General features: G+C 43.5%; 1 protein-coding gene across 8 annotated transcripts; it reads right to left on the minus strand.

Annotated features, from left to right (window-relative positions):
* Positions 1–275: 275 nt before the first annotated feature.
* Positions 276–14,382, minus strand: STX11 (syntaxin 11). Of its 8 annotated transcripts, XM_052784817.1 has the most exons (5): positions 7,326–9,813; positions 6,953–7,106; positions 4,861–4,998; positions 4,535–4,739; positions 276–1,455 (listed from the first exon to the last, which is right to left on the minus strand). In XM_052784817.1, the coding sequence occupies exon 5, from the start codon at positions 1,448–1,450 to the stop codon at positions 584–586; it is 867 nt and encodes a 288-aa protein (XP_052640777.1). In that variant the 5' UTR covers positions 1,451–1,455; positions 4,535–4,739; positions 4,861–4,998; positions 6,953–7,106; positions 7,326–9,813; the 3' UTR covers positions 276–583. The 8 variants fall into 8 exon arrangements, with proteins under 8 accessions (XP_052640777.1, XP_052640779.1, XP_052640778.1 ...); XM_052784819.1 differs by lacking the exons at positions 6,953–7,106; positions 7,326–9,813 and adding an exon at positions 14,305–14,321; XM_052784818.1 differs by lacking the exon at positions 6,953–7,106.
* Between the last annotated feature and the right edge of the window lie 404 nt (positions 14,383–14,786).

Below are 14,786 nucleotides of genomic sequence, written 5' to 3' on the forward strand. Positions count from 1 at the left end.
TTAAGGTGCAGTTACTTCTGTTAAGATTCATTACAGGTGAAAATCAAGTTGAAATAGAAGCTAGTTCCTGTGTCCTGCTCCTGCTAACAGCCTCAGTATTTTGTCAAATGAACGGAGCAAAAATCTGTTCAAGTATTTGCATCAAGCAGGCTCCAATCTAGTTAAAATTGAAACCTCCTGATTCTGTGGTGTATTGTGTCACCCCAGGTGGTAAGGCTGCATCACCTGCAGACTCACTTTGAGAATAATAAAGTTATTTCTTGAAATTTCTCATCATCCCATCATTCATTCCTCTTTCTTGCCTATTTGAAACAAGTATCACTGCAGAGACCTTCTTGCACCTTTACTTACAGCAACAGAGTACATTTCAATTAAAAATAGATTAAAAATGGTTTATCAACATTTCTAGGAGTTCTCAAATAGAACAGCCTTCAGCACATTTAGGAAAAAAGGCAATGAACAAAACCAACTGCAAAATAGCTTCCCCCCCCGTTATAGGGGTTGTCATTACAGAGAAGTCACTGGAAAGAATGCCTGATTTTGAAGACATTTGAGTCGGTCAGTGATAGCTTCAGTGGGATAGTCACCTTCTGCAACAGGATAAGCAGCAGCAGAGGATTGTTCTGAAGGGGTGTTTTCTTCTGTATTCCAAAGCTTTTTTCACTTGCTCTTTAGCTTCTCCTACATAGTCCTCAACATTTTGCATATTTATCTCAATGACATCGAAGGTGTCCGCCTGTTCCTCCACTAGCAGAGCCACCTGCAGAAAGAGCTCGTGAACTTCCTTAATGCGTCCTTCTAACTTCACCAGCTCCTTATGACGTGTCTCTATCTCATTCAAGGCTGAGCGAGCCCCCTTAACATCCGACAAGAGATTCTCAGAGAAGACATCCCACTTGCCTTGCTCAATCATCTCCTCAATCTGGTTGCCAGAAACATCTTTGCCCATGATCTCTAGCTGCCGCTGAATTCGAATCTTGCAGTTCTCCCGTTGGTTCATCTCTGTTGCATTGTATTCAAACATAGCTTCCTGAAATGCATGCATGAGGTCAACGTAGTGGTTCTTCGCCACCCTGGCAATGACAGACATAGCCCCGTATTTTGTTATCGCATCTTCGCTGAAATCTCTCATTATCTGGAGTTTCCTGTGGATGCTTTCTCCGCGGGCCTTGATGTCTCTGGCAATACAATTAGTATCTCGTTTGATGCTACTAAGACGGCGCATGGAAGTAAGGAAGCGGCTGTTTTGCTTTCTGAGCCGCTTGACATCCTCTTTTAGGTGGTCATTTTCTGTCCGAATGTTCTGTATGTCTTTATGAAGAATTTCCAAGGCATAATCAGTCTCATAAAGGAGAACATCATGGGGTGAATTTTCATCCTCCTCACTATCAGAAAACTGTTGGTTGTGTAACCTGGCAAATTCACGCAGCTCATTTAGCCGGTCTTTCATCCTGCCTGTAAAACAGAGGAACAGGAGGAAAGAATTTTAAAGTAAATAAAATACTGGTTTACAAGCATTGAAAGTTCATAACTAATAACTACATCATAGTTATAACTACATCAAAAATAACCCAAAATACCAGATTTTAAATTTGTTCACAGTATTTTATATAGTGATGGATCTCAGATCCAAAACTCTGGTGCTAGAACACTCTTCTAGAAACTACAAAGCTTAGAAACTAAAAAAGTGCAAGAGAGAAGACAACAAATCCTGAAGACAAATCCAAAAGAATAATAAGACGATCCCCAACCGCCCCCAAATGCCAGTCTTTCACTTGGAGAAAAAACCAAACTCTTGAGCAAATGATAGAAAGCCTTCAGCTACTGGTATGTGTAGATGCGTTAATAACTGAACGCTTCCCACTGCTGCTCACTAGAGAAATCTGTACATCTTGACCCTTCATTACATCAACTGCCCTAAATGTCACAGGTCCTCTGTCATTCTAAGCTTGCTTTTCCTGGGAGAAGAGTATGAAGCCTCTCAGAAACAGAAATGGCATTCACCAATACAGTTGGGAAAGAAAAGTTTCGAGAAATGGTGTGGAAAGTATCAAGACAGAATTAAAAAAATAAAATTAAAAAAAAAAGGCAAGTTTAGGGTCTGCAGATGCTATCATTGACCATACGTACCAGGCATCAAACAAAACAACACAGTGATAGCAGCATTTTGTAAGTAAAACCATCCATCCAACCCTTCTTTTTTGTGTGATGGAAATATCCTACTGAAGGAATAAAGTAACACCATTGTTACAGATCAGGATCTGTTTTCTATGTGTTTGTCTCAGGCCTACTTAACTACAAATTTAATTAAAAAGCCACAGAATGAGTAATCTGTACAGACCGGTTACGTGGTAACAAAACATAAGCCTCCTTTAAGTATGCTGTTTACTTGAAGCTCTAGACCTAAAGTCTTTGCAGAAAGTGAAATCTGAAAGCTTTAGCAAGAACCCTGCACCAAGTGTTACAGCAAGCAGGAAGCTGAAAATTTTCCATCACAGAAGCTGTACTTCCCATGACCTCATTTAAATTAATAAGAAAGAGAACCAAGTTAAGAAGCAGCACCAAGCAGGACATCTCCAGATCTCTGTGTCTGGAGGATTCATTTTTGTTTCTCCAGGAATTAAAGTATCTTCACAACATTTACAAACATGCTATCCACTGTGAACAACACATGCCTTCATAGGATCATCAGTTACCCCCAGGTTAAGAAAAGTCACGCGTACATACCCAGTATATAACAGGCCTAGATCTAATGTGAATTAAAACTGCAAGTTTATAATCCGTTTCATGGGATTGTAGGATGTGTTAAAGATGTTAGGGAGGAGATGGGAAAGATTCCATCACAGACACAGCCTCTTGGGCTCGTATAGTTCATTGGGGGTATATACTGGTCTTGAGAACTGTCCTGATTAGGATCACATTTACATTGAAGCAAAAAAGTTAACTTAAACCAATTCTTTTACAAGCAATGTAAACAAATAAAGTCCATTTAACATCCTGAGAGAAGAGCTTTCATTCAGGAATCCACACATGTAAGATGATTGTTTGAATTTAAAACATAAGCCACATAGATTCAACTCAATCATATAGAGAAAGCTTTAGGAAATGAAAGGTTTTCCACCTCCTCCCTCAACAATAATAAAATCAAGACTTTCACCTCATGCCACAACATCAACATGAAAAATCCCCATCTAAAAGGAAAAAAAAAAGTGTGGTACAGCTTAAAGGTCGGGTTTACTTGGCTTTAAAACTGTATAGCCAAGTTTGCCTAGAGGCACTGGGACAGTGAGAACATCTACCCCTCCTGTCTGGAAATAGTGGACCATTTTCTAGACAGCATGGTGGAAAGGGAACAAAGGCATCTAGCAATCTCAGAATTATTAGATCTCTTCTAATCACTGTTTCTGAGATGCTTTTCACCTGAAATGTGGACATGGCTCTGAAAACCAGTCACATTGCTCATCTGACTGCATTCCTGACTCTTACTGGCTTCCCTGAGTTGATGATCCTCCCACTTCTAGTCTGATCCTTGAGCTGTCATGTGTTGTGTTCAGCAGTTTATCCTTTTTGTGTTTAGCATCTACATTTGGAAACAGCAAGCAATGTTTTTTTATGACTTTAAAATGACAATCCACAGCAGCAAGGTGCCATTCATGTAAACTAAATCATGTGCGTGCAGGACTACATTGCCTTTGTGCTTAAAATTCCTTGAACTTGAGAAAAACTAAACTTCGTAAGCCTTCCACAGAGAGCAGACTGGCAACTGGCTCAACAAGAATAACATTTTATTTTTTGTGCTTGACAAAGAAAACACAAACAGAAAACCACACTGATTAAGAGCTCCTGTGTAATAAACTCATCAGTTTGTAGGAATAGGTCTACCCTTCCTTCCCCCTACACTCAAAAGTGTAACTTGCAATTTGTCTTTCTCACCCACAACAATTTTAAGGTGTTACATAAAATAAAAATAGGGAGAAATGGAGAAGCAAATACATGGTAATTCACAACATGAAAATACTAATGCTGTAGTAAGTTCATGTGTATACTAATTCTGCAGCATCTCTGTAAAAATATTGCTAATTTTTTTTAATACAACATGAAAGGATAAAAAGTCAAGCATTAAAAGAAGAGTAAGGAGCTGTCAGGTGTGGCCTCAGATCGCACCACAATGTTGCCTACACACAGGAAGATCATGCAGTTAAACACTGGCCTATGTCTTATCACTTCCACCAAGTCTCTGCCTACAGTCTGTATAGGCCGAATAAAAGTTGTACAACCTAAAATTTAATATTCATCATTCAGTTCATGGACAGATATCTCATTTACTATGTTACTACTGTTAATTTCCTTATGGATTTCTCTTGTGAAATCCCTGGAAAGCTCCATAGACTCGTAACAGTCTTTTTGGGGGAGGGCAGATCTAACAGCCTCATCCACAGACACAGGTTTCAGCTCGGAGTGATTAAGGACAACACTATCACTCTTGATGAGTAACGATGCCCACCTGAGACACCTGAAGCACAGTTTTTTGTACCTGGTATGTTCAGAAGTCAGCTCCTTCTGACTTCGGTCACTGCTGCAAGCCTTGGTCACTTTGCTGAGTAAGATCACGAAGTAACAAGCTGGACATCAGTGAATGAACACATGGATTGAGGCCACTTGTGAGAAGCTCGTCTCCAATGATATGTACAGCATCACCCACGATCTCCGTGATCCAGTAGATCCAGTAGAATCCAATTCTAAATGTGAACAGAGGGATCAAATTACAGTTGCACTGACAATCTTCAACCTGGGGTTTCCCAGTTTCTGAGTGCTTAGCTCTAAAAGCCTACATTATTTTAAACTGCATACCAAACTTACATTCAAGGTGATCAACATTAGGATCTTTTAACTCTGCGTTGAGGATCCATACGCATCAGGGTAATGGCTCCACAGCTAACGTGATCGCACTTTTGTCCTAACAAACGATGCCATCTCTTCAAGCCTGACTTCAGAGTCCTGCAAAATTAGGGATTTTTGACATCTTTCATTTTCCCTGAGTCCTGTCTTTTTCTCTCTGTTTCTAAAGTACATCACCTAGCCTGCTTCCTACTTCATCTTCACATTCGCAAGATGCTCTTCCTTATCTACATACAGTGCCTGGACAGGATGGAGGACAGGAAGAGAATGACTTTCTGCCTGTATTTCAGCATCATATTAGGCCACAAACACCACAAATTGCAGAGGACGCCTGTTCAGCTTTATGCAAGAGCATGTACAATTACTCTGCAGGTTAGCATTTGTAATATTTGGCCAAAGATACCTGTGAGGTTCAAGAAAATGTTTAGGTTTCAGCTTTCTTGAGCACTTTTTGCTCAAGGAACTCAGTAAATTTATTTGGGGCATTTGCAAACTGCTGCTTTGAGAAACTCACGATTTGGCGAAATTTTAGGAGGTTTACATAAGGAAAACAGCAGGCTCGAATGCAACGCCACCGCAGAGGTCTTTCCCCATTTCAAATTCCCATTTCAAACAAAGGGGAACCAGATCTTCCCAAGAGAGGACAATAACTTCCAAGCATTCCTTTGGTAGTGTCAGGGACAGAACTGACACTAAAGAGCTGAAACAAATGAACAAACAAGCATGGGAGAGCAGGGGGGAACAGCCATTTGAAAAATGTCAGCTTAACGAATCAGTATTTAGAAAAATTGACCTCCTTTATCAGATGCTGTTGTTACTCAGGGAAGTTTGCATCTACTTACATGTCGGTAGCATTGTTTGTAATTAAAACAACAATATATTAATACATAGTACATTACTAGTTGTTAGGGATAGCCTCAGCACACATTCTTTAAAATGAGCAGCAGTCCCTCCCTGAATAGAGGCCCTGCTGCAGCAGTATAAGTTGGGCTCCCTGGCTAGCAAGCAGCTCTGCAGAACAGGACCTTGGTGTGGTGGTGGACATCAAGTTGAACATGAGTCAGCAATGTGCCCTTGTGGCAAAAGGGGGCCGACAGAATCCTGGGCTGATGTAGCAAAGGTAGTTGAGGGAAGTGACCTCCCCCCATCTGACACTTGAGAGTCCACATCTGGACTGCTGTGTCAGTGCCGGGGCTCCCCAGCGCAAGAGACATGGACACACTGGGGTGAGTCCAGGGGAGGCCACCAAGATGGACGGTCAGAGGTGCTGGAGCACCTGATATATGAGGAGAGGCTGAGAGAGCTGGGAATGTTCAGCCTGGAAAGCAGGAAGCTCAAGGGAGATCTTGTTGCTGTCACCAACTGTGTCATGCACGGGTAGACCCTTCATGAAGATGTGCAGCAACTGCAAAAGGGGCAAGAGACCCAAGTGGAAACGAGGGAAAAGCCAGCCAGATAGTAGAGCAGGAAAAAAAGGAAAAAAATACAACTTTCAGAAACACTGGAAAAGATGTCCAGAGAAGTTTTGGAATCTGCATAGAAGATATTCAAAACTCTACTGGACATGGCCCTCAGCAACCTGAACCACCTGTGTGTCTTTGGAGGGGGGCTGGATTAGACGACCTCCAAAGGTCCAGTCTAAATTGTTCCAGTACTCAGCCTTAGGTCAAAAGTTCACTAATCTGAACATGAGTGCTAAATATATTCAAGTACTTGCACGGGTTTATTTAAGATAGATCTAACATATGAGACTATCAAGACACCAACTACTCTGGAGTAACAGCCCTAAGAGTATAAATACCTTAATTCTAAGAGTGTGCATTTTAATAGATTAGCTGTCAGTTTTATTTTCTTTTAAAATACTGTGTATATTCAAACTGGAACATGTACTTCCATGTTTGTATTTTTGGGCTAGATAAATCTGTCCTTGTAAAAATGAAGTTTCTTCTGCAGTCCGTCATGGTGTGTAACACCAAAACACACACTCACACACACAGGAAGTACAGGCCAGGTAATGACTGCAGAGGTTACAACTTTGAAGCCAGATACCCACCAAGTACAGTCAGCTGAGGACACGTTCAGTGCTCATCTCTTCATGTTAGCATGCTACTTCTTGGTATTAATCACCACAATGACTAGCTTTCCCATGATGCCTGAAAAAGATGCAAGCTGTCCTGGTGCAGTAAAGACTGCAGCCCCACACAACTCTGCATGACATGGGATTTCAGACAGGAAAGGAAATTCACTCTGAAAATCAAAAACTGTGCATACACATAAACGCCCTTTCTGTTAGCCCCATATACAAACAAATAGGAGTCCTACACAGCATATTTCCATTGCTGTGCTAATGTTCTGCAGCCTGTCATCTACACAGAAATAACTTAAGGATGAAAAGTTATTTCTATAGAAACAAATGAGCTGCACACCTCTATTTATTTCAGCTTTAGCATTTGTATATCCACATCACTGAGTTTGGGGACAAACGGTGAAATAAAGCAGCAGTTTCAGCACAGCATCCGTATTTCGTCACCAGGAGCTGGGAAGGAAGCCAGTGTACATTTTTAATTTTTACAGCATTCATCAAAGGCAGATGCTAGTTAATACTAGCTTTTGGATTACTGAAAGTCTAGTCAGTAATCTTTTCAGCCTTGAGTAGGGCCTTACAAGATGAAGCTTTGACTTCAGTTGAAGTGGCCTGTTTGAGGAACAACAGATATTTCAAAACAAGCCAGTTAAAATTCGTTTCTATCAGCGGTTCTTCTCTCCCTCAGAAGGTAGAAGTCGTTTTGTGCTCCACTATGAACCCGCGTGGCTCATCCTGTCTCTGAATGACATGTGCTCTTGGTTGCATGACACACAATAGATGTGACTCAAGAAAACAAGTGGTGAACAATTAGGAAATAACCTGCTCCCAGGCAGAATTGCTTCATAGCCAAGCGTGTGTCAGCACATTCCAGTATCTTCCCATACTGCTTGTAGAGGATGCAGTATTGATGGAAATCCACTCAGACGGACTGGCTGAGTTGAACACGCTCCATTACAAGGCAAATAGTGTGCTGCTGTTACACAAAAATGCAAGTCATGTATAGGTAAAAGAAGGGTTAAATGCAGCCGAAGCCTTTCATTTAAAGAGTTGGAGTCTCAGATTTAATCACAGTTTTCTAGTATCTTTCTGTTTTGGAAACAACTGTCTTAGACCAGATATAATAATTTTGCCTGGCATCTGTTGTCCAATAATAGCTTTGACAATATTAATTCATTTGGAAGACAGACTGTTGTTTACAATAGGTTTTCCTCTTTCCAAAAGAGCTTCTAATTGACTCATAGCAGAGTGCTAGTCATCTTTTCAGACCAAATTCCCCATCTCCCCAATCATGGCCATCACTGGTGGAACAGCAGGCTTGTATTTCTCAAATCACTCTTCTTTTTCCTTCCTTCTCCTCTATAAGAGCTCAAGGAAACACCAAAAATCATAGTCTAATGATAGGACAGCTTGCCTTCTGGAGCAGCTTTAAGATCGTATCTGTATATTAACTCCAATATTAACAACTATGACAGAGATCAGCATTTCAAAATCTTTCTGTGGCCTCACTGAAAGGAAGTTATCTTCTCTGGAGTTTCTTGGATTGGGCAATGTTTAAAAATAGAAAAAACATATTCAGGATTGAAAATACACCAGTTAACACAGAACATCAGTTATAAAGCTACAGAAATCCAGCAAGAAGCCGCAAATATATCTGAAGACTCTTAGACACCACCCACTTCATATTGTAGTCAAAGCCTGTGTACAGCAGAACACCTCTTTTAATACTTTCAATACCCTAGTGAGAAGTGTATGCAGTTGCAAATGTCTCAGGGCAGTTTTTTTTCCAAAAGCTTGCATGAAGTGTCAACTTCTCTGTTTGTATTGGAACAAGTTATTTATTACAAGTCGATATATTCAGAGAAGCAGGGATGGCTCCATTCTTTGCGGGCTATTTCTGCAGCTGTCAGAATCTCCAAGTCTCCAGTGGTTCCTTTCCTACCATAAAGGCTAGGAAAGGCCTAGGGGGAAAAAATTAACATTCAAATAGTTTGTTGCCTCTAACTTAAAGTAATGAGGCAATAATTGCTTGAATACTGATAGCTTTGGAGGGTCCTCTTTGACTTATCCCAGTGTCTTCACCAGTATTCAGTCTCTTCAAGGTAAAGTAACTCTCAGTTTTTGTACAACAGCATATTACAAATTCAAGGATCTAGGGTGCATCTCATACTTCGCAGACGAATTCAATAAAGTTAACCATCTTCGTGTTTTCCATAGACTAGTTATCAGGTTTTCCAGACATCAGTATCAAAACTAGGAGAAGCTGCTGGCATGCATTAAGTGCACGCATAATATGCATTGCATTTTTCACATATTTATGATGAGACAGACGAAAAAATCTGAAGTTTTAACTTGTTACTACACAGTAGCACATGCTAAGTAAACATTATTCTTGCATCGGAGAGGACAGCTTGTTGCACATAGGTTGACTGCTACTACTTACTGGGTTGTCTAAATTTTCACTGGAGAGCTGTGGATCACCACTGACAAATTTTCAATCCTGGATAGACAATAAAATGGATTCTTAGTATCTCTTGACATTTTTCTCACAAGTCACACTAATGAGCAATTGTAACTAGATTTGTGTTTGTTTGGCTGGGGGGGTGCCTGTACCAGGGCTGTAGACAAAAAAAAGTTTCTCCATCTTCACTACATGGCCCACTGAAGTGTTAAGTCTTCATGTGCATTGCTTGAACCCCCTCCCCAATTTGGGAACTCTCTCCAGCAGTCCTCATGCTTCTGTATACAAATGGAAGTTAGGACAGGAAAGGCTAATGCAAACCCCAAATTTAGCCACTTCCTTTTCCTAAGGATGCTAGGAACAGAATATATAGTTAGCAACTGCAGATACTGAGACCTGCCAGCTGACTCCGATCAGCTTTAACGTGTACAGTTTGCTAAAAACAGAGTGCCATTATAAAGAGTAAATGAACATGCACGGGATTGTATTTTACCCAAGGGGAAGAAAAACAATCCCACCATCGCTCTCCATTCAGTGCTTTTCAGTACACACAGCACACTGCAGGCTGACTACTGCAGTGTGCCCATCCTTCCTGCCATAGGTAACACCAAGGTCTTCAGGTAAAATTGGCCCAGATGGAGACAAGGGGAGTGTGAACTGTACCTCCACTGGCTTGGCAAATAGTTAAGACAGAACCATACCACTAACATAAACAGTGAGACAGCCATCCATGCATTTCTTGGCAATTACTACAGCTCGGCATCGTTATGAGTCACTGCGCAAGGAAATCAGACAACGCACTCGCAGGCAGCGCTGTCGCTACACTGCCATGAGTATATACATTATCTAATTAATTACCTTGGCTTCCCTGAAACACATTGGCTCAGTGAAATAGCTACGTACATACCACATTTATATAACTACTATTGCTACTGCACAGTGGTATTTATAAGTGATTAAGACATTATGTTGGCATCCAAGTAGAAATATGAGGTTGCACGTGATCATCAGTCAGAAGCAACATGTTCTGCAGACATTTTTAAATTAGCACAACAGCATTACTTTTTAAAATACACATATATTTAAAGCTTGTAATACAGTGTTAGAATCTGAGATCAAGTACTCTTTAAAAAATCCCTTTAAGGTTAAATACAGGGTGTTTGTTCATGTTGGCCAGTACACATGAGGCTCAGTTCTGGATCCTACTGCAAAATCTACACAACTGTAACTGGACCAAAATAGTTTCAGTCAGGAAATAACCCCCACAGCCACACATGCATACCCAGAGCCCCAGCCCCAGGACATGTCAGGTGCTGGCAGGCTCTATGGCAGTCACTCTACACTACTTAGCAGCCCATGGGTGTTCACAGGCCCGTTCAAAGTACCAGTGAAGTTGAGACAAGATATAGATGTAATTAGGGACACACTGGCCAGTGGTACTTAGAGAATCTGTTCCCGACTGAGCATATCCGAAGCTCAAGCAAGCTTTATTCTTGCTTTCAAAAATAAGTGATTTATCATTAACACAAATAGGGCACAGAGGAAGGGCATAGCAGGAAAAGCTGGAGTGTTCAGTACTTTCTTGGCTTTTGTGAATGTGAGTTTGTCAAGAATTATCTTGGTAATTAATGGGTTAACTGTGATAAGCCTTCTGAAGTCATGATATGTGACATCATCCCCTCTGTGATAAACTACAGAAATGTGGTCTAGCTGAGAAGAGCCAAACACTTTGTGTGATAGGCTAGATGAAATACCAAGACGCTTGACACAATCGGCAAAAGCTATCAACACAGATGTAGAAACTGAACTGCATTGCTCCCCTCCGGCAGGGCCCCCCCCATCCCGCTCCCCAAGAGGGGTTCCCAGGAGCCAGCCCTAGGCAGGAGCATCACTGCCGCTCCCTGGGAATGATGCTCCTCACCAGAGATGGCTCATGTGGGGACCACATCCTGGAGGGCAGCCCAAAATGCAAGCGTAAGCAGAAGTGGCTTCTCTGCAAAACTGCGTAAAAGTGGGAACCCCACATTTGGTGCTGAGATGAGTTTGTTGGCTCAAATTAACATTGCCTTAGTAATTTCTGCACCGTGCTTTGTCATCCCTGCACTACAGGGATGACCAAAGAATCAAAGAAAATTGATGGACCAGATAAAAGATAATGGAAAATGTATCTTATCCAGCACCTTCATATTTGACACAGCAGTTGTCTTCTCTCATCAGAACTGGTTTTGAATAGGCCAACATTATGATGGGTTTCTGTCATACTCGGAGGTTATCCATATTTTCCATTAGCAGCTTGGAGAGTGGAACCAAACATGAGCCTGTACAGTCTCCAGGTGACATGGAACTGGAAGGGAGTGCAAGTGAGCGTTCGGTGGCAGAGGGGAGGAGAAATGATAATTTAAGATGACCTTGGCAAGTAAGAGAAGTACTGGCAAAAATAAAAGGAAATTCAACAGAGATGAGCCTGGTATGGTACATTTAGAAGAAATTATTCGCACAGATAGAAAGTAGGAAACACCTAGTTTGGTAGCAAGAGAGCATTGGTGGGGTTATAGCAGATTGCAAGCTAAAAATCAAGTTCACAATATAATGCCATTGTAAAAAAAGCCATGTCTTGTATGAGAGATGGCATGGGAAGGACTGGTTTTACTCTGCTTGGCATAGGTAGGGCCTCAGTTGGAATAGTACATACTGTACTCACACTAGGAAAGTCAGAGTGTACTGAGAATTGTCTCCAAACGGTTTAGAAAATACAGCCCTGGAGGAAGAATAGTTGAAGGAATTATGTTCATTTCATGCAGAAGACCAGGGAGAGAGACACAGCACTCCAATGTATAAAAGGAGTTTATAAAAAGAGCAACAATCAGTTTGTTCCCTGTGTTGACATTGGAAACACACAAAGTAATCCATTTGTTTCATGCATGAGATCTATGTTGAACTAGCTGTGAGTAGCTGAAAATCAGGCCATTTTTCTGTGGGAGCACTGTGGGACCCTCTTCCTCAGAGGATAGAGAGAGGCTACAGAAACCCCTCTCAGGTCTGGTTTAGGTGCACTGCTACAATGCACGGAATGGATTAGGTGATGTCTTACAGTCTCCCCATGGCCCTGCATTTCCATGATTTGTTCAGTCCCCTCGCTCCCAGTCTCACTGTATGTCCAGCACAGTGTACGTGCAAGCACAGGCGAGTGCAGTCCAGCTGCCCATGCTGGGGAGCAATTTGGGTGACTCTTTTCACCCAGCAGTTTCTCTTCTCTCTATTATTTCTGCACCAGCAGCGACTACCATTTCTCCTTTTGGAGCAGATCTTGGTTACTGTCATAAAATAATGGAAGGTGTCAGACCTGGAGCCTAACCCCACAGCACCCAAAATCTCCAAGACTGTGATATAATATGCAGCTGTGTTCCATAGCATCATGTTTATCTGCAGTGCCCAGAAGATACCGTTATAACATTATACCCATTTTAATGTCTCAAGGGATCTTAGGTACTGTGCTTAGTTTGTTCATGAAGATCTCTTATGACAACAGAGGTTAACTTGCAGTTTTAAGTCTTGGCCAAAACACCCGATACATTTGCCATATGACTTAACGTGCAATTTCAGTTTCAGAGCAGTGGTCATACAAGGCAGTCAGTGAAAAAAAATAAGGTGAGAAAAAGGTCGTCAGAGGCGTTGGGCATCTAAACCATCCTTTCTTAAGGATGACCTTTCATCTGTTCTTCTGTTAGAGCTTTGGTCTGTTTTGAATAAAAGAAAAAAGTTACGCTCATCTTGTAGTCTCACCACTTCCATATAAAACTATTTGAATAGCGAGTAACACCATTGGTAAGAAAGGAGCATCCTTCAAATTGTATTCTCATCTCAAAAAGTCATATATTGCCATTTTGATCCCTGACAGCTAAAAAAACGGTTCCTAAAATACCATCTAAAGAACAGGAACAAGAAGTGTGAATGTCTGTTTTAGGCCAGTGTTATTCTTCTAGTCATTTCCTTTCCTGGTATCACACAGTTACATGCAGTTATCTCAGACATACATGAGTACTAATTCTTCTTGGCAGAAAAGGAAACGAGTATCAATTAATAGGAAGCAATCAAAGAACACCAACTTTTGCACCCACTCGCAGGCTTGGCCATGACGATGCCCAAGAAAGGAGTAAAAGCTGTTATATTTTGTATATAAACCCAGTTTTCTACAAAATCTGCTCTGGAGCAGTTCATAACTGCATACGAGCGTATTCATAACCACATATGAGCACTATGAATGAAACGTTAATACTCGTTAAGCCAGACAAACAAGGCAGCTAGAAACGCAGACACCCGCTGGCACTGGACGAAGAGACTCGTATCCGAAAGCGCCTCTGGTTGTCCCTCGCCCTGCGAAAAGCCCGGCCACCCCTTTTGCCCCTTTTGCCGGACCAGACCTACCCGAAGGCAGCCGAGGCAGCTCCGGACCCAAAACCCCGGTCCCCATCCCCTGCTGTCCATTCTGCCGCCGGGCTTCAGACTCTCCCGCCACCCTCCCCGTCTCAAACGGGGCAGTTTCGTTTACCCTAACCCCAAACCGAGGTGCAAAGCGCTCCGAAACCCCCGCGGCTCCTCCCGCCTTGCCGGCGGGGCACCGGCCACGCACCGGGACTCCCCCCGACAGCAGGGGAAGGCAGGGACGGGCTGACGGCCCCCGCCGGAGCCCAGCACCCGGCCCGGTGTCCCGAAGCAGCTCCGGGTCGGGTCGGCGCCCGGGGACCCGGGTGGCCTTCCGTCCCGGGAGCCGACGGCGACATGCCCACGGTGAAGGAGCCCAGCCCGGCCGCTTCCCCGAGGAAAGCGCCATCTCGTCCTCCCCACCCCGGCAGGTACTCACCCCCGGGCAGGACAGGACAGGACAGGACAGGACAGCCCGGCCGGTCCCGGCCCGCTCCACCCGCGCCGCTCCCGGAGCCGCCGCTGCCGCCTCAGCGGCCGCGCCGTCGAGGCAAGCGCTGGTCCCCGCCTGGCGTCCCGCCCCGCCGCTCGGCTCACCCGCCTATTGGCTGCGAGAGAGGGGGGGTGGTGATTTGCATAGCGGCGCCCCGCCCCTGGCGGGCTGTCAGTCACGGCCGTCGAGGGGCGGATGGAGGGGGCGGCTGCAGGGGCCGCGCGCCGTGCCCCTTCCTCCTCCTTCCTCCTCCTCCTGCGTCCCCCCGGGGCGGCCCTCGGCTCGCGCCACTTCCTAGCGGGGGGAAAGTCCGCCCCGCGGGTGCTGGGAAGCGTGGGTGGGCTGAGGGTGCCCGTTTCTTTGCCGCCGTCCCCATGGCCGCCCCTGCCCTTTCCAGCCCTCGCCTCCCCCCCGGGAAGCGGGGGCTT

Source organism: Harpia harpyja, chromosome 4 (assembly GCF_026419915.1).
Source record: "Harpia harpyja isolate bHarHar1 chromosome 4, bHarHar1 primary haplotype, whole genome shotgun sequence".
In the NCBI taxonomy this organism is placed as follows: Eukaryota; Metazoa; Chordata; class Aves; order Accipitriformes; family Accipitridae; genus Harpia; species Harpia harpyja.